This window comes from Aythya ferina, assembly GCF_964211825.1.
Source record: "Aythya ferina genome assembly, chromosome: 3".
Taxonomy (NCBI): Eukaryota; Metazoa; Chordata; class Aves; order Anseriformes; family Anatidae; genus Aythya; species Aythya ferina.
Window position 1 is genome coordinate 16,748,933 of NC_140298.1, and position 25,422 is coordinate 16,774,354.

The window sequence follows — 25,422 nt, forward strand, 5'->3', positions numbered from 1 at the left end:
GGCGCAGGCGCTGGCGGCGAACACGCGGCCGGGGCTGCGCCGGCGCGGCAGGGCCGGGCTGGGAGCGCCATGGCGGCGGCGGCGGCAGCGTGCGGCGGGGAGGCGGCGGCGCGGCCCCCCTTGGCCTTCTCGCCCTGCGACCGGCGGCTGCTGGCCGTCAGCGGCTCGGACGGCCGCCTGCGCGTCTGGGAGGCGGCGGGCAGCCGCCTGCGGCACGAGTACGTGCCCTCCGCCCACCTCAGCGCCGCCTGCACCTGCCTGGCCTGGGCCCCGCCGGGGGGGCGCCCGCCCCCCGATAAGGTACGGAGCGGGGTGGGGGGGGGGCGCGGGGATGGCGGTGAGGGGAGGTGAAGGGGATGGGGGGAGGTGTGGGGGGGCGGCGGAGCGCGGCCGTGCCGCCTCACCCCGCCCTCCCGGCGCCATGTGGCGGGGCCGCGGCGTGGCCGGGGGGAGCCCCGCGGGCGGGCAGGGGGCGAGGCTGGGCCGGGCCCCATCCCCGCGTCTCTTCTGTGTGTGTGTGGGGGGTCCCCCCTCTCTCTCTCTCGCTCCCATCCCCTCCGCGGGGTTGTTCGCTGGAAGGGGGTTTTCAGGTGTTCATCTGGCGCCGTGAGGGCTTTCTCCTCCTTTCTTCAATTCTAAAAAAAGCGCTGACCGCCACCATCGTTTGTCTTTTGTACCCCCCCCCCCCCGCGTGGAAGGAGGCTTTCTGCGAGGAGCCAGGTATGTCGCGCCTCGCCGCGTTACCGGGAGGCTGCCCGCGTCCACGTGCGGGCAGGGAGCGGCGCAGGCCCTGCCTCTGCTTCCCCGGCTCAGCAACACGGCTGTGCAGGCGGCTGCGCTGCCGGCGACACGCTTCCCTCACCTCAGGAACCCTGCAAGCAGGTACTCTGTATGCAGCAAGACACCTCTGAGCACGCATCGGAGGGCTTGGACACCTCCCACCTTGAATTTCGGTTACTTCAGCTCAACTGGACACTCAACGTGAAAATACCTCTATTATATACTGTCAGATACACTCCTTTCATCCCATTTATGTTGAAGTAATCTTTATCCCTTTAGCTAGACCATGCCATTTCCTTTTCTTTTACATAGACCATACCATTTCCTGAGCGAATCTTATACCTTGGACAGTTGTATGTGATGCACCCCCTTCGTCGTAACAAGTACTTTTTTTTAACGTGTCTTGGTATATTAACATTTTTGTTTATGAAAAATACTTTAACAGGTATTTTGAAGTGCATAACACACTCTAGATTGCCCATCCAAAAGAAGACTTGTGTTTTCCCATTTTTGTCAGTTGAGCAGCTCAGTTTAGCAACTTTTAAAAAAGGGCATTTGAAGAAAGCATTAGTCTTAAATTGGCCTTTAAATTACTCATTTTTAATACACTTTAGAAGAAAAAAATGCACACATTGATTAGAAGGCTGAGTAGGAACTAAGCTCTTACATAAACTGAAACTGGCACATGAAAGCGGTGCTAACCTCTGCTTCGTGCAGTGCAGTTTCAAAACCTAACATGCTGCACTGTTTTTGGTGTCCTAGGTCAACCACAGGAGACTTTTAAAAATGTTTCTTTTTTTTAAAGTTTTAAAGCCTTGAGTAGCTGTTAAAAACATATTAAAAAATGTCTTTCTAGACAGCCACCCCTAAAAGCTACAGATGCTACAACGTAACTGTTTTTAGCATTGTATGGAAAAAGAATTTAATCAGACAAACTTTGGTCTCCTCCTGGTGCTTTCTCTTACTCTAGCAGTTTGAATGCTGTCCGCTGCCTGGAAGCTGGTACTTTTGCAGTTTCAAAACATACTGCTTCTTGGAATAATCTTGCCATAAACTTTTATAATTCATTGGGCTGTCCTTAGACAAAGCTGCAGAACTGCAGTTGTGATGGCTCTTCCAAATCCATTGAAATGAATGTATTTTCTCTTGTATTGGTTAGTCTTTTTTCCTCGTTTTGCTGGCAGTTGACATCTCCATGTGTAGTACTAGTATCTAGTCTTCTGAAGTAAAACTGTGCCAATAAATATCTGTAAAAGTTGTTTCAACAAGTCACACCTAAACCATGTTCTGGACTGCTGCCACGTTAACAAAGGCTGTGTGTTTCAAGGGGAATACTGGAAATGAAGTTTTGAACTCCAGGCCCTGGAATTGCTGATGCAGTGGTGGCTTATTGGCATGTTCCCTGCACACGTGCTTCTGCAGTGTCAGTGCTTCCTGCTTGCCCTGCTCACCATCTCCCCTACCATGCAGCGGTATGTTCTGCAAGAGGATGCCGACCACCAACTTTCAAAATAGCTTCTTCCACTTTCTTCCTTATAAGTCACAACTATTCTTTTCACCTTCAACTCTTAAGTCTCCTTAAAAGAGTCCCCCCACTTCAGCGTTCTAAGTGTTTTACTTCATGTGTTAGCAATGGGGATGAATTTTCTGTTAATTCAAAGTAAAAAAAAAAAAAAAAAAAAAAAACCCTCATTCTCAACAGCTGCCCTACATAAAAAAGAGCATTATGAAAAAAATTACCCTTTGCAAATAACTTTTTCTAACCATCTCTGCTATTAAAACTATGTTTTTTCAGTATTTCTAAATAAGTGTGAGTGTCCATAAACCTGGAAAAATTAGAAGGGACCAGATAATTTAGACAAGAGTTCATCTCCACTGTCTGCTCCATGAAAGCTATGCTTTTTTGTCACTTCAAACGTTAATAGGTGTCTGAATTTTCCATTGATAGTTCTTTCAAGCAAAAAGTTATGACAAAATGACCCTCTAGCGGTGCTGATAGAGCATGTTCAGTAAAGCAATAGATGTTAAAACATAAAACTGGAGAAACCTTTGTTGCCCCTAGCTTTCTCCTAGACACTGGAAGCACCGTTGACATCAGTCACAAACTGAAATAGAAGGTGAATGAATTCTGATTAAAAGCTTTATGGAAGGGAAGAGAATAAAATCTGTTTTTAATTGTGGTTTTGATTTGCAGTCCTGGCTGGTAGTGGTGATTAATAAAAGTACATAAAGAGATTTTGAAAAGTGCCTGAAAAGACAAACTGTACTTGGATCTCCACTGGCTGCGTGGTCCCAATCTTTGCATTTCTGACACGTGTTTGGAGATGGCTTAGTTGGCATCACTGCCAAAAATTTAACTAGTGTGTGAGCCTTTTCTCATATTGTCTTAAAATGTGGTTGATTACTTGGTTGTGCGTTGTAACTGTGATGATTTCCTAGCTCGTATGTTTTCATTATATTTTCCAAACACTTTCCTTTCCCAGGAAGGATGAAGCCTAAACAATTGCCTGCAAAAAAGCCGATGTCCTCTCTTTTCTCTAGAGTCTGCTTTTGTTTTAAACCAGCAATATAGCATTTCTGTATTTACTAGCTCCAAACGAAACACTTTTCTTTGGGGAAAACATTGTGTATGTGAAATATGAAGGGGAAGAAAAGTCCCAGTAATTCAAACAACCGAACTATTTACCCTGCACTGTTAAAATTTAAAATTTTAATTGTAATGAAAACTCCTGAAGCCTGATTGTAATCATATCTCTGGGGCTGAGTAGAAATTACTCACGTCTGCTGTGTGATGTCTATTGTATGACAGATTAGCTGCACTACATGGCATTTGCACAGAGCCCACGTTTTATCTGAGTCTCCTGTGCCTTTGTCTGGCTGTTGGTTAGTGCATGGATCTGTTTTGTAGAGAAAGCCTTACCTTGTGTGTATTTTTTGGTATTATTTTTAATCTGAGAGAATGCTTTGCTATGATGTAACAAATGTAAGGAGACTTACCAAAGTCCGATTTAAAAACTAACCACTGGCATTAGGGATGATTTTTTTTTCTTCTAAAGTGCTCAAACACTTTTTTTCCATTTTTTTTTTTTCCCCTGGTGATTAGTTATGTGAGATTAACTCTGTAAGAATAAATGTAGCTCTTTCTTCTGCCTTTTTCATACTTTCATTTAGTGTGCATTTGGTAGAGCAAGATGAATGGAAACTCCTTCCAAAAGTGATTGGTATCACTTACGAAGTGAGAGGGTGAAGGCTTGAGAATTGCCTGATCAGAGGAGGGCTTGGACAAGTGACTTAGCTTTAAGTCCTGGTTGCTTCCCTCTGCAAAGTGGCGTAACACTTTCTTTTTAAGAGGCATTATCAATACTTAGTGTTTGCAAAACTTTTCTGAATAGGTTTTTTGAAATGGTAAACTGATCAAGCTTGATAAAAACACATTTCCATCCAGGGGATGAAATTATGTGACTGTAGTAATCTTTACTTCTGCTTCTGGGAAGTGAGCTCTGTGAAAAACTTGATTTAATTATTTTTTCCTTCATATGTGGTGGCTAGGTTAGCAAAATGGCCTCCAGTGAATGTTTCCAAGTGACTCATATCAACTTCGCTATGGTTGTACATGGAGGTACAAGATGAACCTCAAGGTTCTGTGTGCTTCAGTGTCTTCATTTTATGCCTCTGTGGATTTGTGCTGGCTGACTGGGTCTCAAACTTGCAGAAGCTTTTTACCCTTTGCTTTAACACTTAAGAATAGCTGGTCAGACCAATTTGTTTCACTTTTTCTTTTCTCTTTTTTTTTTCTCCAATTCTCCAGGATGGGCCCCAGAGGAAAAAACGGAAGTCTGAAGCTGCAGAAGTGGACAAGCAGTTGGATATCCTGGCTATTGGCACAGCAGTTGGTAGCATTTTGTTGTACAGCACAGTTAAAGGAGAGTTACAGAGCAAGCTAGTAAGTTGCACACTCTTCATCACATGCTATCAAACAGTGGCGGTGTCAGTCAGTTTATTCTAAACTGAACTAATTATTCAGATTTTTTTTCCTTAATAGCTACATATATGAATAGAGGTGCAGTAATTCAAATTCTTTGAAATGTTTGAATTATACTTTTTCTATTGTTAGCAGTATGTACACATCAAGAACTCTTAGTTTGAAAGTTTATGCGGTATCCTAATATTGTGTGTGGATTTACTGTTTTACCTTCGGTATGATAGACCTGATGAAATGTCTAACTGAACAGTTAGGTTCATGGGAAGTGTCGTACCCCTTGCCTCTGCACAGGGCTGTGGGAAAAGAGGGCAGATTTGAAGCATTCATTGACTCTTGTGAAAGTTGCATTGATGGAATCTTCTGTACAGATAGAAACTTACCTCCTTGTGGAAGCTTTGGAACCCTCTCAGAGCCTGATCTTCCTCAGATGGGATTCTGATTTTCAAAGTTTTCACTTCTCATTGTTAGCTTTTCTGCTACTCCCAAGTAACTTTTTTTTAGGCTTGGGTTACGTAACAAGCAATGTGAATCTGTGTAAGCAACTTACTGCAATACTTTGATATACTTGGGCACGTTCTTCTGCTTCTAAACTCGTAGTAATAAATGTACAGGGATTAGGAGAAAGCCAGGACACCTTAAAATCATGATGCATCCAAGTGACACTAGGTCAACAGTGTCAACACTGTTTTATGGAAAAATTTCTTAGGCCTGAAAACTATGAACAAAGTAAAGGAGTTTTAGGTTAAAATTCACAGTGTGGGTCAGTTTGGAAACAGTCTGCTCTTCTATATTATCGGCATAGCAGATGATACTTAGTGAGTACTTTTTTATACATAAAGGTTGAATTAAAAGATTATTCCTGCTAGAAATAGAGCTGTCACTTTTAGCTGTCCTTATTAAACAGAATGTCTTGCTTTGATGGTTTTTGTCTTGCTCAAGGCCAATTTACAGTGACTTCCTTGGAAGCAGTCTGAGCTGGCTGTTGCTGATTCAAATCATGAACTTTTATAAACTGCAGAAAATACAATAAATGATTAAAAGATTTGTTGATTTGACCAGCAGATATTTCAGTCCTTCATTAAGAAAGGTAGATGATACATACTTGTTGTAGGGTCTTCTGATTTGATGATTGCACACTCTTGAATGCTGAGCATGAAGAGAAGGGTACCCATCTCTAAATGTACTTAATCAAGCACTTAGATAACTATCAGCAAGACATACGTGCTAGCCATTCTTTTGAGAAAATTTCATACTGTTTAGACAGCTTTGGCTGTTGGTAGCGGACAAGACAACTTTTTTGTTAACTCTGAAGTCCTAGGACAAGAATTAGTCCAAATACAAACCAAAATATGAAGTATCTGTAATTTATAATTGTATAATGTGTATTGATCTTTAAAAGCATAAAAAAAAAGTTGCATGCTGTGTACCCCTCTATGAGTTGCCAATGATTTGAATTCAGTTCTTGAAAGAGCAGCTTGTTCACATTGTTGATGGTAGGGAAGACTCAGTAGCAAGACTTCTTCATTTATTCATAAGTGACCCTCTCTTTTGTAGGATGGTGGTCATGACAATAGAATAAATTGTGTGAGGTGGCACCAGGACAACTACTGTTTGTATAGCTGTTCAGAGGACAAACACATTGTGGAATGGAACACACAGACCTGCAAAGTAAAATGGTGAGTGATGCCTCTTCTTGGTTGGCTTTCTTGGCGCTTGATATGTATTTCCTCCTTCACAGGTTTTAGTGATGTCCTGCTGAAATGTTGCACTCTATGTAGGATTCATGCCAGCTGGACAAAACTGTCTGTTGGCTATTGATTTTCTGAGGGCTTTAATGCAGTTTTGTTAAGGGTAAAAGTGTAATTCTCACAGGTCAGGTTTCCTCCTTTTGTTGGATCCTCCTTGTACTGGAAAGGCTAGATGAATTCGTTACTGCTAAGAGGGGCTTAGGTCCCTCCATGCTGTCCTTGAGTGAGACACAAGCTTTCTGACACTGAAAAATTCAGATTCTAGAAGATATTGGAACACCTCATCCTAGTTAGATCTGTCATGTGCACCTTACTTTGCCCGAAGGGCCTTGCTGTGATGATAACCCAATTGGTTTCGCTCACTACTGACGTGCAGTGGGGACAATTCCACTTGGCTGTCTGAGCAGGCTGCTACTCATTAAACTCCTGTTGAGGTAGGCATTTTTTTTTTCCTTTTCTAATAAAGTCAAACATTTTTTAAACTTAAAAGAAGAAACTAAGATTTCTGTTACTGATCCTGGTTATCTTACCAATAGAAGCCTAGTATGTGATGACATCTTAACCTTTCTCTTCTGCTATTGTTACTTTCTTGTAAATTACTCTTGCAGCAGTTTACCAGTTTCATTAGAGATGGTGTGGGCATTGCAGACAGCTGATCACCAGTAACCTCCTCGGTTTTCTTAGGAAAAGAATGTGTCCCTATGTTGTATTAAGTTTAGACCCTGACATAAGACAGCAAAAGATGGCAGTAAGATTTCCCCTTAGCATTCTCTTACTAGGTCTGAATGAGCCCAATTCCCTCACCTATTCCTGTTAAGCCGTGTGCTTCAGCCTCGAAACCTTCCTGGTAGTCCTTCACTGGATTTACTGCATTATGTCAATAACTTGTACTGTTCTAAACTGGTGGTAGTGCTCAGGTGTAATTTGAAAACTATTGCACAGAGGAGAAGAATCACATTTCTTGACCTGCTGGGCATGCTTTAGCTAATGCAGGTCAGCGTGCAGTTGACCTCATCACTACAAATGCTCACTACTAACTTGTGTTTCCATCCCACGCAGAGAACTTTACATTTTCCTTTGATCTTTGAGATTTGACTTCCTACTTCTTCAGGTTGTTGAGATGCCCCTGAATAGGAGCCCTACCTTCCAGTGTATCTGCTGATCTCTGTAATCTGGGGAACTTGTTATGGGTGCATACTGTCATGTTCCGAGGTTACTAATGAAGACCTGGGTGAATACTAAGATTGTTAAATGGCATTGAGACGTCCCTAGGGAATTACACCAGTAACTGGCCACCAGCTGGACTTCATAGCAGCGATTCCAGGTGTTTGAGCCCAGTGATCCATGCAGTTCTTAGACCACCTTCAAGACTATCCAGTTGGTATCACTGCAGCCAGACTGGAGTTATGTCGCTTGATGTAAAGCATTGTCAAAAGCATTGCTAAAGTCAATTTAACTTGTATACAGTGCCTGCCCACTAAGCCAGTTGTCTCGTTAAGAAGGCAGTTAGGTTGGTTAGGGATGATTTCCCTTTTAAAATCTATTCTGGCAGTTTCCAGTCCCTTTTTTGACCTTTTTGTTACCTGGAAATGGTTAGTAGGTGGATGTGCTGTACAGTCTTTCCTGTTGTTTCCTGTATTCTCCCTTTTGCAGATACATTTGTCCTTTTTCTTTCCAAGTCATCAGATGTTTCTTCTGAGCTATGTGGCCTCTCAAAGATGGCAGGGTAGCCTTGTAATACCACTGACCTCAGCATTTCTGGGTGCGTCCCATGCTGCTTATGGAGTATGCTTATACTTATCCCATACTCTGTTTTACGGAGCAGCATGTGTGAACCTTTGCTCTTGTGATTCCTAATTTGATGTGTTTTTACTGTGGGTAATGCTTTGCTTCCTCTGGCTCTGGCACTAGGTTTGGGAGCATAGGAGGCTTGAGAGTAGACTTTGCTCCTGAGTGGTTTGGCCTTTTCTGTGTGTTGATGGGTCCCTACACAATTCAGCACCAGGCCTGCACGCTTCTCAGTCATGATCATATTGCTGCTGATATGCCAGCAGATGTCCTTTTTGTTGGCCTTCATATTCTTTTCCAGTCTGAACACCAACTGATCTTTGGCTTTCCTAATTCTGTCCCTGCATGTCTGGGCAATATTTTTATATGCAGCCTATCCCCACTTCAACCTTCTCTATAATCCTTTTTTGCATTTCTGAGGTGACTCTGGAGTTATCTGTTTGGCCAAGACACCCCTCTGCAACACCCAGTGATTTTCTGCACATTAGAATGGACCTTTTTGTGTTTCAAGGAAAGAGTAACCTGCTTTCCTGAGGCCCTTCAGGGCAATTTCCATTGGGATACTGCAAATCATTCTCTTAATGAATTGCAGTCTGGACTTTTCTGAAGTCCACAGTTGTAACTCTGCTATTCTGCTGTTTATCTTGCTCATTTTTTCTTAGGGTCTTGAATTCCTTTGTCTTGTGGATGCTATAGCTAAGGTTGTCATCAACCTTTGCATCCCTGACCTGTGGGGTGGTGTGTTTTTTTTTTTTGTAGTTGATCCAGTAAAGCACCTTTCATAGTCTAGTTGTAAATCACTTGTGCCAAGACAATGTCCTCATCGCTTGTCAGTGATCTCTGGAATTGCTTCTGCCTTTCTGTGCAGCCCTTCCAGCAGTTGCTGGAGTGGTTAAAGTCCCTTAGAAGAACCAGGGCCTGGGATTCTGAAGATCTATCTACTTTTTTTTAATCGGACAATCTGTAGCAGATGCTCACCACATCACCATTGTTGGCCTCTTCTCATATGTACCTGTAAGTTCTCCACTGGCTCTTTGCCTGTTTCAAAGCAAAGCTCCATGTGTTCAAGCCACCCTTTTGTGCAGAGGAACCCTCCTCACCTTCCTGGCATGTCTTCACTGAATAGCATCTCTAAAAGTCCATTAATTGCAGCATTCCTGTCTTGCAAGCTTTCTCACTGTTTCTCTGTGGTCCCAATAAGATCAAAGCTCTGAAGCTGCCCATGGATATATAACTCATCCTGATTGTTTCTCATATTGCATGTGTTCATGCACGGCCATCAAGATGGGTCCAGTCATGCTGCTGTACCGGGAAATGCGGGAGTTTTTCCTATCACACTACACCTGCGTACTTCCCTCTGCCTCTTTCCCATACCTCCACTTCTTTTGGGACTGTGGTGCCTGTCTCACAACATAGGTTAATTCCTTCTTTGTTAGGTTAGCAAGCCTGGTGATTATTTGCTCTTCTCTCACTTTACAAGATGGATACCATTTCCCCTCAGCAGTCTGTGGCTGAAAGAGAGTACTGTGGTTACACAAGCCAAGGACTTGCCTGTGATGCCAGCCTCTTAATGAGGTCTTGATGTGCAGGATGTGCCTACTCCTGTGTGAGTCTTCTCTGTTGAATTGAGGAGAATGCCACTGACAAACTGCTAAGAGTTCAACAGTAATGATGTTACTCTGTGGCAGTTTGGGTTGTAGTGTAATAATTGCTTAGGAAAATGCTGAAAAATACTCCTAGATTTGATGGTAGGGGTTGAGCATATAAAAGGTAGTTAGAGGCATTACGTTCTTTTATTTTGAATATGGCAACAACAACAACAAAATAGTTACTGGAGTATGTAAATGAAAGGCACACTGGCAGTATAATATTATGCTTTTTACCAGAAAAAAAAAATCTCTACTTGTATAACAAGTCATATCTAAAGTAAGTGAAATTGGAAAGAGAAGGAAAAAAAAAGAGTTCTCTAAAATTTTAGCCAAATTGAGGAGACTAGAAGGAACAAGGTAACCAAAATAACTGCTTATGACCAGTGTATGTCAGATTGCCTGCGTTTTCTAACAGTTGTGAGTGCCTGGAAGTGAATCTGTATGTGTCCTGCAGAATTCAGGATAGAAGCTCCTGGGGTAGAGAAGTGATGTTCAACTTCTTTTGGTTTGCAGTCTTCTAGTTATTTTCCAGATGGGGAATTGAAATCACGTGGCTTTAGGTTTGGCTTTTTTAATTATTGTAGAAGTAGTCTGTAGAACCTCTTCAGGAGGTCTGTCCAGCACACATGAAAACCTCTGGTAGAAGAGCAAGCTTCTGGTAGAAGAGCAAGTTGGGGAAGAGTGAGTTTCTGTAGAAGAAGAGGCAAGACAAGGTGATGGAGAGAGGTAATATAGAAAATTCTGGATGATATTTTGTTTCTCTTTGTAGCTTTTTCAAGTCTTAAACTCTGAACATTCAGAGGTGTTCAGTTTGTCTCCTTATGCAACTTCGTGTTTCATGGTGTCCTATTTAACAACTCTTCCCTGTAAAATTATATAAAGAGTATCCTAAGTAAAAACTAACATTTTTTTGCTGTGACTTAAATTCTGTAGTCTAGTTTAGATGAGTCTTTTTAGAACATGTGAAAATATCTTCTTGGGTTCACTTCATTAAATGGAGCTTGGTCTGAAATTCTTAGTCCTGACCTTCTCATTTGGAAGATGTTTTTTTTTTTTTTTTTATACTCTGTGTAAAGTATAACGTTGTTTGTGAAGTTTGTAGGCAGTAAAAATTGCAGTTTTTGTGAAATCTAATCAAAGGCGATGCTGCAAATGAGCTCTGTTTTGGAAGACAGGAGAGGTGGTGATTAGGCATGTGAAAGTTATTTGGAAGTATTTCAGTGGGGCTGTTCACAATCAGGCTGTGATGAGTTTTGAGGTACTTACTATCTATAAAGGGTTTGCGTTAATGATTTCCTTGTAATTTTGGCCTGTGAGGAAGATAACAGTACTCACACTCTTTCTAAGCAGATGCAAGCTTTTCATGACTGCATCTTTCGTTTTCTTAAATAGTGCTTTCAACCATGGACCTCTTTAAGGCCAAGGTTATTATTGTCAGTGTCATTGACAGACTTGAGAGGAGTGCCAGGAACTGAGTGGGCCTTAAAACTCAGAAGTCCATTCTGAATAGGTTGGTGTAAGCTTTTTGGATTATGGTGCTGAGAGAAGTCTTGAAATGGTACGTCTCCTCTTACCTGATCCTTAATAGTAGATAATTTTGAGGGGGACATTCAGAACAGACTAAGCAAATATTTAAAAAGCAAACAAACAAAGCAAAGCACAGTGGTTCAAAATATCTCTTTATTTTTGAATTGCTGTATTTTTGTGTGAACTAATTTGAAAGAGAAGCGGAAACAGAATAACCTCATTTTTGACTATTTTTTTTAAAAGTACATACTGCCTTAAATTTTTCAGCATTGTTGGCATGCATTTTCAGATTGTGCTAATGAATGTTGTCTTTTCTATTTCTCCATCTTTCTCCCTTTGGACAAAAACTCTACATCCAAATTTTAGTAAGTGGAAAGGCGACAATAGCAGTGTCAGCTCTTTGTGCATCAGTCCAGATGGGAAAATGCTGCTTTCAGCTGGTAGAACTATAAAACTGTGGGACCTGGAGACCAAAGAAGTCTACAGAGTAAGTAACTTTGCTCAACTAGATTGTAAAAATTAAATAATAATAACAAATAAAATAATAAAAATCGTACTTGGTTGCTGACATTATGTATTTGTTTCCTAATAAGACATCTGAAAACTTTTTATTGGGTATGAGGAGGTAGCTGGCATCTTTGGGGCTGCTGGAAGCTGTTGCTGTGATGATACCATGAACTGTAGTTTCAGCTTGCTGAGAGTTCAGTGAGGATGTTGAATTTCCTGGCTGTGTCTGAGAATGCCACCAAAACCCTTTCCCTTAGGTGTCTTTCTTTTTGACTGGGTCCCTTTCTGATGCCCTTCTATCAGGGAACTCACTTCAGCACACTATTAGTTTGCTGCTGGCATGGGTTTTTGCAAGAGCTCCTTCAGGTTTCTTTGCTAAACTGTACATATCTGATGGTATCAACATTGCTTTAAAAACAATTGAAAGGCAGAGGAGCAAAATCATTATTGTTCCCTGGGTGCAGGGCTCAGACACAAGCAAGATACCACATTTTGGCTGTTCCATAAGTGCAGTCATGTTTTATTGCATGACAGCAGAGAGGAAGCAGCTTGTTTCTGAATTTCCTGGTACTTGGAGCCTGGTAAGTGTGCACATGTGCCATTACTGTGGACTTGCTGGCGTCTGGCAACTACTGTACGTGTGTCTGTGATGACACATCATCCTGTGATGACCAAAAACACTATTTGTGAACATAAAAATCGAGTAGTTTTTTTTTTTCTGTTTGAACAGTCTTGGTGTGTTAGCAGACCTATACATTCATCTTATCGTTGAGAATGAAACTGTGAATCTAGTTTCATTGTAAAATGTGAAATGAAGTACTTTCTGACAGTAACAGCAGTACAGGCATATGTGATTTCTTTTCACAGGATTAGTTTCAGCAAGTTTGCCTTTTATTCCCCATTAAACTTTTTAAATTGTGATGAATATGTAGTGTCTGAAAACATTTCCATGAAATGTAGAAATACAGGAATGCAGCAAAATTGATCACTAGTTAAACAAACAGAAAAAACACTGGAATATCCTTGTTGACTTAGTAATGCATGATCTTTCTTAGCTTTCCTTAACTAATATTTATTTTCTGTCATATGACTGCTTATGGCAATGATTGAAGAACTCCTTTTTTTTTTTTTTTTTTTCCTCTCCTCTTAGCATTTCACAGGCCATGCCACATCAGTGTCATCATTAATGTTTACTACAGTGAAGCCTATGAATGAAAATAAGTCCTTTGATGGAATTACAGGGCTTTATTTCTTGTCTGGAGCTATACATGACCGGTTACTGAGCGTATGGTATGTAAGCTTTTTGTAATTTGTAACTTTGATTGTGATCAGTATTGAGGATAGACTTGACAAGTATGTTCTGAACTTTGTGATTAAGCAGAAGGGGCACTCTGGAAAAATGCAGTGATGATCTCTTACATGGTGGTTTCGATTCACTGATTGTTGAGTGAAGACTTGAATTTCCTTGGCTGTGTCTGAGCATGCTTCCAGTAGTTGCCACTTGAATTCCCAACGTATGCTAGGAACACAGTGTGTGATGGGCTGCCTTGTTCTTTGTACTTGCTGTGAAGTTTAAGCTAAGTTTTCTTCTTGCTGGACTTCACATGGGAGTTAATTTGTATTTGAAATTTGGAACACTTTCGAAAGCTGAAAGCTGCAGTTACGGCATGGGTGAGGTAGATAAGCGTCATGAGTGATTTACAGGTTCTGTAACACTGTGCTGTTTTTCAGATGCAGAGGCTGCTGTTTCTGCTCTTGTAAATAATCTGTCTGTGCTGTTTGTGTCTCCAGGCAGATCAGATCAGATAGGAAAGAAAAGAATGCTGTGATGTCTTTCACAGTAACAGATGAACCAACTTTTATTGACCTGACTGTTTCAGAAGTCAAAGAAGAGGTAGGAGCAGTAGTTTATAACCAAATATGTTTAACAATTTTCACATTAGCTTCCTTTCTAGGGTGCAAAGAAAGAATTACTTTGAATTTGAATTACTGTATTTTGTTTCTTTTATGACAGGAAAGGGTTTGACTGCTGATTCACAAGTATGAGGATATTTATTGCAGTTGTATTTATATAGCCGATAGTTCGAAACATTCATTTTCAAAGCTACTAAGTGCAAATGCCATTTGTATTTCCAAAATTTTCTATTTAGGACAAGTTAGTAATCAAAATGTGTGTTAGATTTTGTCAGTAAAAAAAAATTGATTTTTTTCTAAAAATGCAATTTGTGTGGTCCTGTTTTATTCTGATCACAAATGGCTTCAGTAGTCTAACTGCATTTTGAATTAACTAACCTTTACAAGTTGAAGGAGCAATGTGCATTCTCCAAGTCTCAATTTCAGCAAGTACAGGTGTTTCATAGCAGTTGTATTTTGAAAAAATGTCTGCAAATGAAACATTCAGAAATAGTTTCTGTAATGATTTAAAACATTTTTCTCCTGCTGCCTTTAGATTTCTTTCCAAAACCAGTGTTTCATGCTACACTTTCTGATGTTTCCATTGGTGTGTTCTTATTGTATGCAATGGAGATGAGAATATTCTGTAATGCACACCTGTAATTTAATTGCTCAAAAAATATTTACTTTGTAAATATTCTCACAGGAAAGAAACAGAGACAGTGTCAGTGGCCTTGTAGACCAGTGCCTCTAGACTAGTTGGGTACTGTATTTTTTGGAACATTGTTGTTTATGGTTATATATGTCTGTTAGTGTCTGAGCTGTCAGATTTGGATATATCAGTAGTGACACAGTAAAGTACAGTTACAAATTATCTTTTTGCCTCCTAATAGTTGTACTAATTCCTGAGATGTTAGTGTCTCTTAACTTTCTTATGGATTTAGTTATATCTCTAATGTATGTAGCTACTGCAAAAAGTCAAATCATAACCATGCAAATGTCTCTTGATGTCTCACACTTGATGTTTGTCATTTGGTCTAATTAAAATCTTCTGTTGTGATTTCTTTCAGCCTGTGAAGTTAGCAGTTGTGTGCAGAGATGGGCAGTTGCATTTATTTGAACACATTTTAAATGGGTAAGTTGTTATTCTTTCTGAGAGTGTTTTTAGAAAAGGCAAACTGGAAAGCAAAGCTCATCTTGTTGTGCTGCTGCCTTTAAACTCTTGCATCTCTTCACAGACCAGTTTCCAATGGATTCCTTGTCTTGGCTTACTTGACATGTTTTTTGGGGAAATGCAGGAGAATTTATTTGTTGGGGGGTTATACTGTAATATGTTGTTATGTTGGTTTCGCTGAGGTTTTGCCTGTCTGTACCTCATCTGAAGCATCTGTAAAAGATGTAGTTTTGAGGATTGAATTTGAGGACTTGATAATGAAGAGTGCTTACATGTGCAAGGTGTAGAAGTCTTTTAAGCTAAACATGTTTTTTTTTTTTTTCGTTCCTTTTTTTCCTGCAGTTACTGCAAAAAACCCTTAACGTCAAACTGTACTATCCAGATAGCAACACCTGGAAATGATGGGGACTCCACGCCAAAACCAGTCCCTATCCTAGCAGCTGCATTTTGCACAGACAAACAGTCTCTGCTGCTTGTGTATGGAAACACCTTACAGCCCATCATAGAGAAAGTGGTATGTAAAACTTACTGAAGAGGTTTGGGGTTTTGTAATATGGTTCCTAACAGCTCTCATCTGGATGATTTTTATGCACTTTTTTTGAATTACATCTTGAGATGGAACTTATTACTTCCACCTTTTCTGGGAGTTATGATTGTTGCCCCTGAGTTGTTTTGAAAGGGGATTTGTATTCTTTGATTCTTTCAGTTAAAGTAAAACTTGGCATTATTGCTGTTTCCTGCCATCTCAACTGTTACTACATTAGGCCATTGATGCTTTTTGCAATTGTTCTCTGCATGAACTTGTTCGTGGAGATCTGATAATAAAAGGCAGATGTGTAAAGCAACTGCTTTTCGGGGGGGAGGCTCATTCTTCTTTTATGCCTCTGGAGTTTGTTCTCACCTTTCAGTAGTTTAATAATTGCAGGGGCAGTTCACTGATATTTAACTGTTTTTATTCCTGGTCTTCTAGTCTTTGAACACCTCTGAATCCCACATATGTTTGATAAGGGATGTCCAGAAAGTGTTGGCACTTAAAACAGAAGTTGCTGTAACAAAGGTGAGCTTGTGTGAAATACAGTTCTGTTGCTTCTCATATTTTACTTCAGAAATGCTAGAATTTACTTCTAAAATCAGTTTGGATTACTGTACAGGCCTACTCAGATCTGTGGTGTGTAGTTACAGAGGTCCATAGCCTGTGTTGAGGGGGGGGAATGTGCTTCATGGCTGCTCTGTGTACTGGTATGCGCTCGCAGTTACCCTCCAGTAGCTCAAATCATAGCTCATGGCATCGATGTAGTGAATTGAAAGCCCCAGTTTTCTAACCCTCAGTTTAGCTGCCAGTTCTGGTGCTCCATCAGCCTGGTGGGCCTTTGTGCTAATTCCTTGGTCCCTGGAGGTGGAGGATAACAGAGCTGAAATGCTGTGAGAGGTCTGGGAGCTCCCTGGCATGCAGTGATGATCTCCAATCTTGGTTTCGCTTTTTGCTGAATTGCAATGAAGACTCATTTCTCTTGGCTGTCTGAGCATGCCCTGTGGAGAGAAAGACAATGTGTGTTGAGCGAAGAGGGTAATATTTTAATGCCACTACTGTTCTACAGTAAAGTTCTTGAACCACAAAATCAAAATTTTATTTATAAGTCTGTCTTCTATGCGCATCATGTGGAAGTTGAAGTGCTCACTGTAGTAGATTGTCTTTGTATCACTTCAGTGGCCACCCAGCAGGGCTCCCACAAGTACAGAAGGCTGGGCAGGTACTTCAAATAAAGGCCCACGCAGCAGAGCTGTGGGGAAAGAATTGTTCAGGCAGGGGCATGTTGCATTTTTCTAATTGGTTGTGGCAGGCTGGTTTTAACACACATGTAAGAGTCTGGAAATAAAATCAGTGTTTTAAACTTGAGGAAATGTAAAGATATTAGCAATTCATGCATATGTGGGTATTTCTTTCCACTAGGTAAAGACACCAGTTGTGAACTCAGACACCAAAGTTCTAGTGCCTGGCATCCCAGGACATAGTGCAGCTGTTAAAACTCCATCCTCAGGAAAGGAGAAAAATAAAAGCAAGAGGAAACCAGGAGAGCCAGAGGTAAGTTGCATCCTCTTTAAAACACGAAGATGAGTTAGAAAGTCTTAAATCATCATTGCATCTTCTTTAGGTAAACTTGAACTTGCTTTGTGTTTGGAACGGAGGCAAAGTGAATCATATAACTTTGTATGAAAGTCTTTTCTTTGGTAAAAACCAAAACAAAACCAAAACAAAACAACAAATCAAACACAAAACAAAAAGAACAGAAAAAAAACCTCTCATCCAAGCCCTGAATGCATTTCCCATAGTTTTGCCATGTTACTGCAGAACTTTATCGCACACTTGTGTCTGTCACTCTGTGCTAAGATGTATTCTTGCTTCTTTTCTCTGGCTATTCTCTCTTAGTACGTTTAAAAGAATATGCTAAATCTGTTATTTTTTTAGCAGGATAGGAGGGAATGGTGTGGTCTAGCTACTTTGCTTTCAGGTGATATGTCTGAGAAACTGCACTGAAACACTCTGCCCTTATTTACTATCTGCAGGACAGCATTGAAGAGCGCCTAGGGGCTTTGGATATCGATGTGAGCAAAGTGAAAACTCCAGGTGGCCTTCCGCAAACAGATAGCTTTGCAGTACTGTTGGTTCAGGGCTTGGAAAGCAATGATTCAGACATCTTAAATGTAAGTGTTAAAAGATCACTGTATGCTGTTTTATCTGTTTGCTGAGACTTTTGGGGAGCTCCCGTGAAAGCTGTGGAGGCTGAACAGTTAGGATCTTATTATTTCTCCTAGCTGCTTTCTGCTGATGTGCTGCTCAAGGCACTGGTATTACAAATTACGGTGGTGATATTTTTTTTAAATCTACTTTGCTTTCTGAGTCAGTCTATGAACTTTGAAGCACTTCTGTGTATGATAAATTTGTGTCAGAGTTCAGATGTTTTACAACTGATGTTACCAATGCAAGCCCTTCAGCTTGAGATGGAGAATGATCTGTGCTCAGATACAGTTTCTGAATAGATACTGTTTGAAAAATACACTGATTACAACAGTTTCACTTAAAAATCTTGCTGTTCCACTTGAACTAGGGGAAAATGATAGCTACGGGGCAGGAAAATGAAATCTCTTGATAATTTAACACTGAGTAGAAATTACTTGTCACAGACAATGGTGAAAGGTAATTATTTACAGAAGTGAAACAAATAGAAAAATAGCTAGAAAAATTCTCTTTAATAAGTCTGGTGCTTTGTTTCTAACATGGGTTGGGTGGACTAGTGGCAAAAGTATTGTTTTAGGCAAATTAATCAAATGTTTTATTAATTGTAGTTGACTTGAAAAATGGGACTCTTCACAGTAAATTTTGTTTTGCTTATTACTTCCATGTCAGCATGCAGAGGGGTAGAAAAAGAGATATAAACCTAGGAGTTTTTGATTGTGATCCCATGTGTTAAAGCTGAATGACTACCTGATCTTATTTTTCCACATTTTTAACAGAAAGTGCTTAACACAAGAAAGGAAACTTTAATAAAGAACACAGTAGCCAGAATGCCTATACATGCTGTCATTCCACTGCTGCATGAGGTAGGAGAGATTGCATTTCATGTTCTTATTGTACAAACTGCTTTTGACTTGTCTTTTATCTGGGGAAAATCCAGGATATGTTTCTTAATTTCAGTAAATGAAATAACATTGATTTTAAAGTTTTATAATACCATAATTATTTAATTCTTAGTTCCTGTGATTTGCTTTTATTTTGTCTGGCTGAAGCTTAACCAAAGGACAAAGTGCCACTGTCAAAGCTAGGAAAAACATTAGATCATTTAGTATTATCATAAACATTTAGGTGGGAAATGAAGGAAGAGGTAAGCTACAGCTCTAAAGCATTTAGCCCATGGCAAAAAAAAAAAAAAAAAAAAAAAAAAAAAAAAGCATTACTTATTTTACTCTATTAAAGTAGATGATAATTTGAAATGTGAAAATAGCAATACCAGCCTGAGTGAGTTATATGAGCATAAATCCATAAATACAGTAGATATATGAGAAAAATAAGAAGAGAATATGTACTTAAAACAATCAGTTCAGATAGCACTTTTGGGGCAATTTCATTCTTCTCTTGAAGGTAGCTCAAAAGACTAGTTGCTATATTTGTGATTTGTGACATCACTTAGCAGTCATTTGAGAGGAAATTTGGCTTCTGGACTGCATATTCAGTGATAGTTCATGAAATTTGTGCTTGGGCAGAAATACTTCAATAATTGGCCTTATCTATGTATTACTTTGTTTAAACTGAACATCAGTTAGTTGCTCTTGTTACATGAATGACATTCTGTAACAAGTTAATGGTTAGACTTCTCTTGTATTTTAATGTGCTGGCTACAAGTAAAATTTAATTTTTACTTGTGTTACTAATCTTAACTGAATTATGCAGGCTGCCTGGTTTTGAATGTTTAGATTTGCTTTAAGCACATATGTTTTTATACCTACTAAACTTATGTTAATGAGGTGCAGCATTTCTTCTCTTGCACCTGTGTCAGAGAATCATAAGTATTTCAGTAGATTATCTCAGTGGATGGAGAGAGCTTCATGTAACTCTTGTCCAGAACTTGCAATTTGTTCTATGAAACAGCCTTTACCTTGCAAGTCTTCACTTGTTTCTCCAACCTGCCAACTTAGCAGCAGCTGCTTTACTGAGCAGATACACAGAGACATACAAACAAATCACAAAGGGATTTCCGTCTTAGCTTCTAACAGCTTTAAGTTCCTCTGGACGTCTTGTATGTTGAGAGTCCCAGTTTTGTTGTCGTAATGGAACTCAACTTCTGCAAGTTATGAGCCTGCATATAGGATGGTAAAGCCAGCAATATAATATTCTGGAGCTTGGCAGTGGTTAGTTCTAGTAAACTTCAAATGCCTGGAGATCTTTCTACCCCGATATTGGGCCTGTCATGTAGATATAATGTTGGGATTTAAGCTCATTATGCATTTGTTGCTTGTTAATTGTTATTATTTTTGTCTTGATAGCTTACAAAGAGATTGCAAGGCAACCCATACAGGTAAGAGACAAACCACCCATAGTTTAATTTATCAGAATACATTTTTATTGTGTGCATTATGGTCCCCTCTTTCCCTGTGATCATTTCCAAAGTAACTAATTAACAGTTGTTGTAGTAATAGCATCTTGAGGTAAAAATTCTCACCTGACTGTGGGTACGAAGATGACCTTCTGTTAAGACAGTGCTTTGTCAGGCTGACATAAGTGTGAAAATGAAAAGTATACCTTTTCTAAGACAGGATCTGAAGTCCCAGAATATTGATAGCTCACACCTTCTAAATATGTGACCTCAAATCACTGTCAGATGTGTTCCTTGTGTGGTTTCCTTGTTTGGTTTCCTTTTCTTTAGACAGCTCCTGGTATTGTTTAAGAAAGTTTCTCCTCCTTCCTCCCCACCCCCATTATACTGCTATAGGGATAGCTCTTCTGTGACTAGATGTCCTTAACTGGATAAAAAAAAAATATTACTTTGATCTTTTATCCACTGAAACCTCCAATTAGAGACATTAGAAACACAGATCTCTGAGCATAAATTTTATTCCTTCGCTTAGATGTCTGTTCTTTTCCTAGTTAGTATCTTATATATAGGCCTCTCATAGTCTAACTGATTATATTTCCATCTTTTTATATTATTTTTATTTTTCTTTTTATGTAATTTAAGTAGAGGACTTACTGTAGAACAGCTTAGCGTATAGAAAATGAAATGGGTGTTGTCAGTCAATATCTTTTTAATATCATTTAATATCATTTCTAGTGCCTCACAAATGGTTCGATGGCTGAAGTCTGTTTTTACTCTACATGCGTCCTACCTTTCCACAGTAAGTATCTTGCATTAAGGTTAGTGCACGTAACTAAAACTAGATTTAAACGTTTAAACACGTGTCATCTTCCTTCAGGAATCTGTCTCTTTCTCCCCATATATGGTAGTGCCCAAACCAGTGTACAGAGGACTGTACTTCTACCGCTTTGCTGTGTTGATGGACATTTGTTATAAATTGTCTTTGTCATTCATAACATAATTATAGTCATCCCAAAGTCAAAACAAGTTATGTCATAACTAAGAGAATTTGGGAGCAATACAACTGTCATAAATGTGATCTAGTATACATGTATGTCACTAAAACTTAACTAAATTTATCCTGCTACCGTGATGCTAATCTTGAAACTGTGTTGAGCATGACTGAATATATAGGGTAAAGGTATGCCAAAGTTGGCAGGGTAGCAGGTAATGTAGTAGCTTCTGGATCAAGGTCCAGCCTTCTCTTAGCAAGTGATGGATAAAGCATTCTTGTTCAGTTCAAAAAAAAAAAAAAAAAAAGGCTTTGCAAATGCTGTGTTCATAAACTGGTGTATATTCAGTTCTCATTTACACAGCTTTCTGAATAGTGCTTTTATAAACCTGCTTAGAGAGTGACTGTGGAAAAGAAAAGTAGTGTAAGTAGAATTGCAATGTTCTGAAAGCAGGTGATTTGTTCTAGACATGGTCAAATGTTAGTCGATTGGTCTGCAAGTGATATCTGTAAATTCTTAGCTTTTCCTTCTATCCAGAGTGGTGTGAGCAAGGATTATTTATCCCAAATGTATAAAGGTAGTTTAAAAATTTTAAAGTAAGACGTAGCTCTGTTAGTTAACAGCTTTGTTTTTCTTTCTCCTTCTCCCAAGTTGCCAGACCTTATTCCTCAGCTGGGAATGTTATACCAGTTAATGGAGAGCAGAGTAAAAACTCTGCAAAAGCTTTCCCGTCTACATGGAAGACTTTTCCTTCTTGTCACCCAGGTGAGTTCTGATTTCATAATACAGGTATACACAGATGTGTAGAAGAAGCATTGTTTGCAGTCTTAGCTTTCCGTTGAGACTATACCTAATGGAACTTGTCATAATGAATTTATTGCAACTGCTGTACAGCTACACTGACAATACACAAAGCACTACAACTCATGGACTGTCTAGTCAATCTGTGCTTGCAGAAAGTGGTCTTTCTTGCCCAAATGTCTACTAACCCATAGCATTTTAAAAAGCAATAAACAAGAGATACTAGGCCGCTTCAGAGCAGGTGATTCTAAAGGTTTATTTTGTCCTTCCTATTTACCTGGCTGTTAAACTACAGTTATGAATGAATGTTAACCTTGATGTAGACTTAATTTGCATTGTTGAGTTTTATTGACTTTTAAGGTTGGGGAACACATGATTTCATCTAAGGCTAATCTACAAATTCTATTCAGGTTGCAGCGTCGGAAACAGTTCAGGATGTAACTGAAGTTAACCAGACTGCAAAGCTGGTATATGAGGACGGTAAGTGTTGCATGCTACACGTAGCTCGACTCCTGAGCTCCTGATGGTTGGTGGCTGTTCATCATGTTCCTATCTATTGCGCATATCTATTAGTGTACGGTTTGCAAGTAGAAAGTTTTTGTGGGAAACCCATGGCAGTTAAGTGGGGATTAATCATGTAGGCATCGTATAGTTAGTTGTTCCTTCGTTCCCCTACTTTTGTTTCCTTTCTTTCCTTCCTGTACCTGCTTTACAAATTATAAAAACAGTTAATTGGAAGTTCAGCATGCTACTTAACTAACAAACTCAGATTTCTAGCACTAACTGCCCATGTGCTAAGATCAATGCAGTCGAGCTTCTACGTTTAAGTCATCAGAACTACAAGGTGGTAGTGTCGTTGTGTGCATGTACACTTCCAGTTTGGGCCAGCAGTTTCTACTGAAACTGCATACTGTTTAATCATAACAGAATGACTAGTTTCTGATTTATGTCGATCAACCTACTCTTCATGTAGAATTAGTTTCAGAATTTAAGTAGCATGGTTCAATGGAGGAGCACAGTTTAGTTTAGGAGCACATGGGTCTGGGTTTTGTTTGGACACATTCAAGTCTGTTCTCCAGACTGAGGGATTGTTTTCTTTTTTGCAGAATCCTCAGAAGAGGAAGGTTCAGATGATGAGATGATTGCAGACAAAGACTCAGATGTAAGTGGACTTGGATCAGACCGTCTCCTATTTGATTGTAACAGAAATTGTAGTACTGTCAAAAGCTCAAACATTCCTGTTTTCCCTTCCCCCAGGAAAACTGGGATGAAGACGAAGAAAAAGAGGAGCAATCAGATGAGCAAGACATGACTGTTGAAAAGGAAATCAACGGTGATTCTGATTTGGAACCAGAAAATGAAAGTGAAGAAGAATAACAGCATAAAGAATAAACTTAACAGTTTAAACAAGTGGGCCACCAGAACTTTACAATTCTGGATCATCTTGATGAAAGATGCCATATTTGCATATAGGGAGTGCAGACTTGTGCACAGCCTATGTGCAGAGGCACATGTGGGGCACTGTGCATTTCTGAATCCAGAATGTTTAACCACGCCAGCCTTTTCTCGCCCTATTTCCCTGCGCTTACTATAGAAACATTTCTTCCACCTCATGTTCAGATTATGCCTGTCACGTGGACATGCATTTGTATCTCAAGTGAAATAAATCTGCCACCGCTGTTTGTGTGGTAAACTTGGTTCAGCTTTACATTGAATTTGTTTCAAATGTTCAAGGATCAAAGACAACTGATCTATACCTTCTTTCCATGCTTCAGTTAGCAATAGCAAGTGGACATCCTGATGCATTTTTTCAAAAAAAAAAAAAAAAAAAGGAAAAAGGAAAAAAAAAGATATTTTTGTAATATTTAAATTCTTTAACGAATTTCTTTTCTTTCTCCCCACCCTCCATCAGTTCAGCCATGCCTTGGCAGTATCTTAATGCCAAAGTGGCTTAAAAACAGCTTTTTTTTTTTTTTTTTTTTTTTAACAAATTTGAACTCAAGACTTTTGTATGTAGAAATCAATGACTTTTCTTGTGCTTTAAAAGAACATTAGAACTATATCACTGGTTCCTAATTTCATTTTAATTGAGGCTGTATATAAGATTAATGCTAACCCAGAGAGGATAGACTGACTGTTCAGTTGGGTAGGGAGAAGGGAGTAACATAGGGAAATGAGAAGGTGAATGCTTGTGAATACATAGCACACAGCTACACATTTATTACGGATTTTTAATCTCAGAGGCAGAACAAGGATAGCTATTTGCTCAGCTAATGGAAGCTGAAGAGGTACAAACATTTTTAAGAGCAAAACTTGGTAAAGGTCTGAGCCATTCACCACTATAATGTACAATATATTTGTCTATAAATGGAGCTGTTGCAACTAAATACCGCCCTCTTTGTAAAGTGAATAAATATACATCTCCTTTACCAAATATCTGTCCTGTGATGTTTGTTGAGAGAGCCCTTAGGTACCTAAGGGTGGTGGTGAAGGGTGAAATGCCTGATTTGTACAAGGCAGATCTCTTGTGGAAGAGGAAGCCAACCTAATAGAATCACAGAATCACAGAATTTCTAGGTTGGAAGAGACCTCAAGATCATCGAGTCCAACCTCTGACCTAACGCTAACAGTCCCCACTAAACCATATCCCTAAGCTCTACATCTAAACGTCTTTTGAAGACTTCCAGGGATGGTGACTCCATCACTTCCCTGGGCAGCCTGTTCCAATGCCTCACAACCCTTTCAGTAAAGAAGTTATATATAACCTATATATAGGTTACAATGTTCTGTAAAGCATCTAGTATTCTTGGTTTCTTACCTCCCTGTTACATTGGTGTTGTGGTGTCTGGAGAAACTGGATTGATAGTGGGAAGAGCTGTTCCCTCTTTGGAGAGGTGGAGGTAAAACAGCAGCAGTTCAAGGTTTCTGGTCTTTGGAATGTTTTAGTTGACAGTAAAAAAAAGTGTCTGAACTATTTGTAAAGCTGTGCTTTCGTTTCATTACTGAGAAGCTTTGAAAATAAATGCAAACACTTGTGCATGCTCAGTACTCATACAAGCCACCATATTAAGGTAATCTGGTGTAATTTTTCAAGCAGTACTGATGTTCCTGCCGACTGGTTTCAAATCAGGCAAAAGAGGAGTGTGAATGAAGGTCTGCATCTCTAGTAAGTGCTGAGCTCTTAGGGCATGGAGTAACACAAGCAGTACCCGTGTTTTGGTTTGTGCAAGGTCCTACACATAGTTGTGTGCCGTCCTTTTAGAAGGCAGGGTTTGGCTCAAAGTGAGCTGAGTACCTTGTTGGCACTACTATTTGGACGTGGGCAGTGATGGTGCTGGAAACTTGAATGCGCTGGAGTGGAGCCGTGGAAGAACATGGTAGCAGGAAAAGGAGAGGGATTTTGAGGAATGTTTTCACATCAAAGCCAAAATATCGGCCAGCTGACTATGCCATTCCTATTTTTGTCTTTCAAAGATGCAGCATCTGGAGAA

General features: G+C 39.7%; 1 protein-coding gene across 1 annotated transcript; it reads left to right on the forward strand.

Moving 5' to 3' along the window:
* The first annotated feature begins 31 nt into the window (after window positions 1–31).
* On the forward strand, window positions 32–24,365 carry WDR43 (WD repeat domain 43). Its single transcript, XM_084513095.1, has 18 exons — window positions 32–300; window positions 4,589–4,723; window positions 6,317–6,438; window positions 11,841–11,961; window positions 13,132–13,271; window positions 13,773–13,875; window positions 14,945–15,009; window positions 15,391–15,562; window positions 16,019–16,105; window positions 17,000–17,131; window positions 17,614–17,751; window positions 18,562–18,648; window positions 20,089–20,120; window positions 20,874–20,937; window positions 21,782–21,895; window positions 22,342–22,411; window positions 23,038–23,093; window positions 23,189–24,365. The coding sequence occupies exons 1-18, from the start codon at window positions 70–72 to the stop codon at window positions 23,306–23,308; spliced, it is 1,989 nt and encodes a 662-aa protein (XP_084369221.1). The 5' UTR covers window positions 32–69; the 3' UTR covers window positions 23,309–24,365.
* Window positions 24,366–25,422: the final 1,057 nt, after the last annotated feature.

Excerpts from the sequence above, each read along its gene's own strand:
- WDR43 (XM_084513095.1), top strand. The coding sequence starts at position 70 with ATGGCGGCGGCGGCGGCAGCGTGCGGCGGGGAGGCGGCGGCGCGGCCC. Across the intron at positions 17,132-17,613 it reads GGAAACCAGGAGAGCCAGAG|GACAGCATTGAAGAGCGCCT; the intron begins GTAAGTTGCATC and ends TACTATCTGCAG. Across the intron at positions 20,938-21,781 it reads ATGCGTCCTACCTTTCCACA|TTGCCAGACCTTATTCCTCA; the intron begins GTAAGTATCTTG and ends CCTTCTCCCAAG.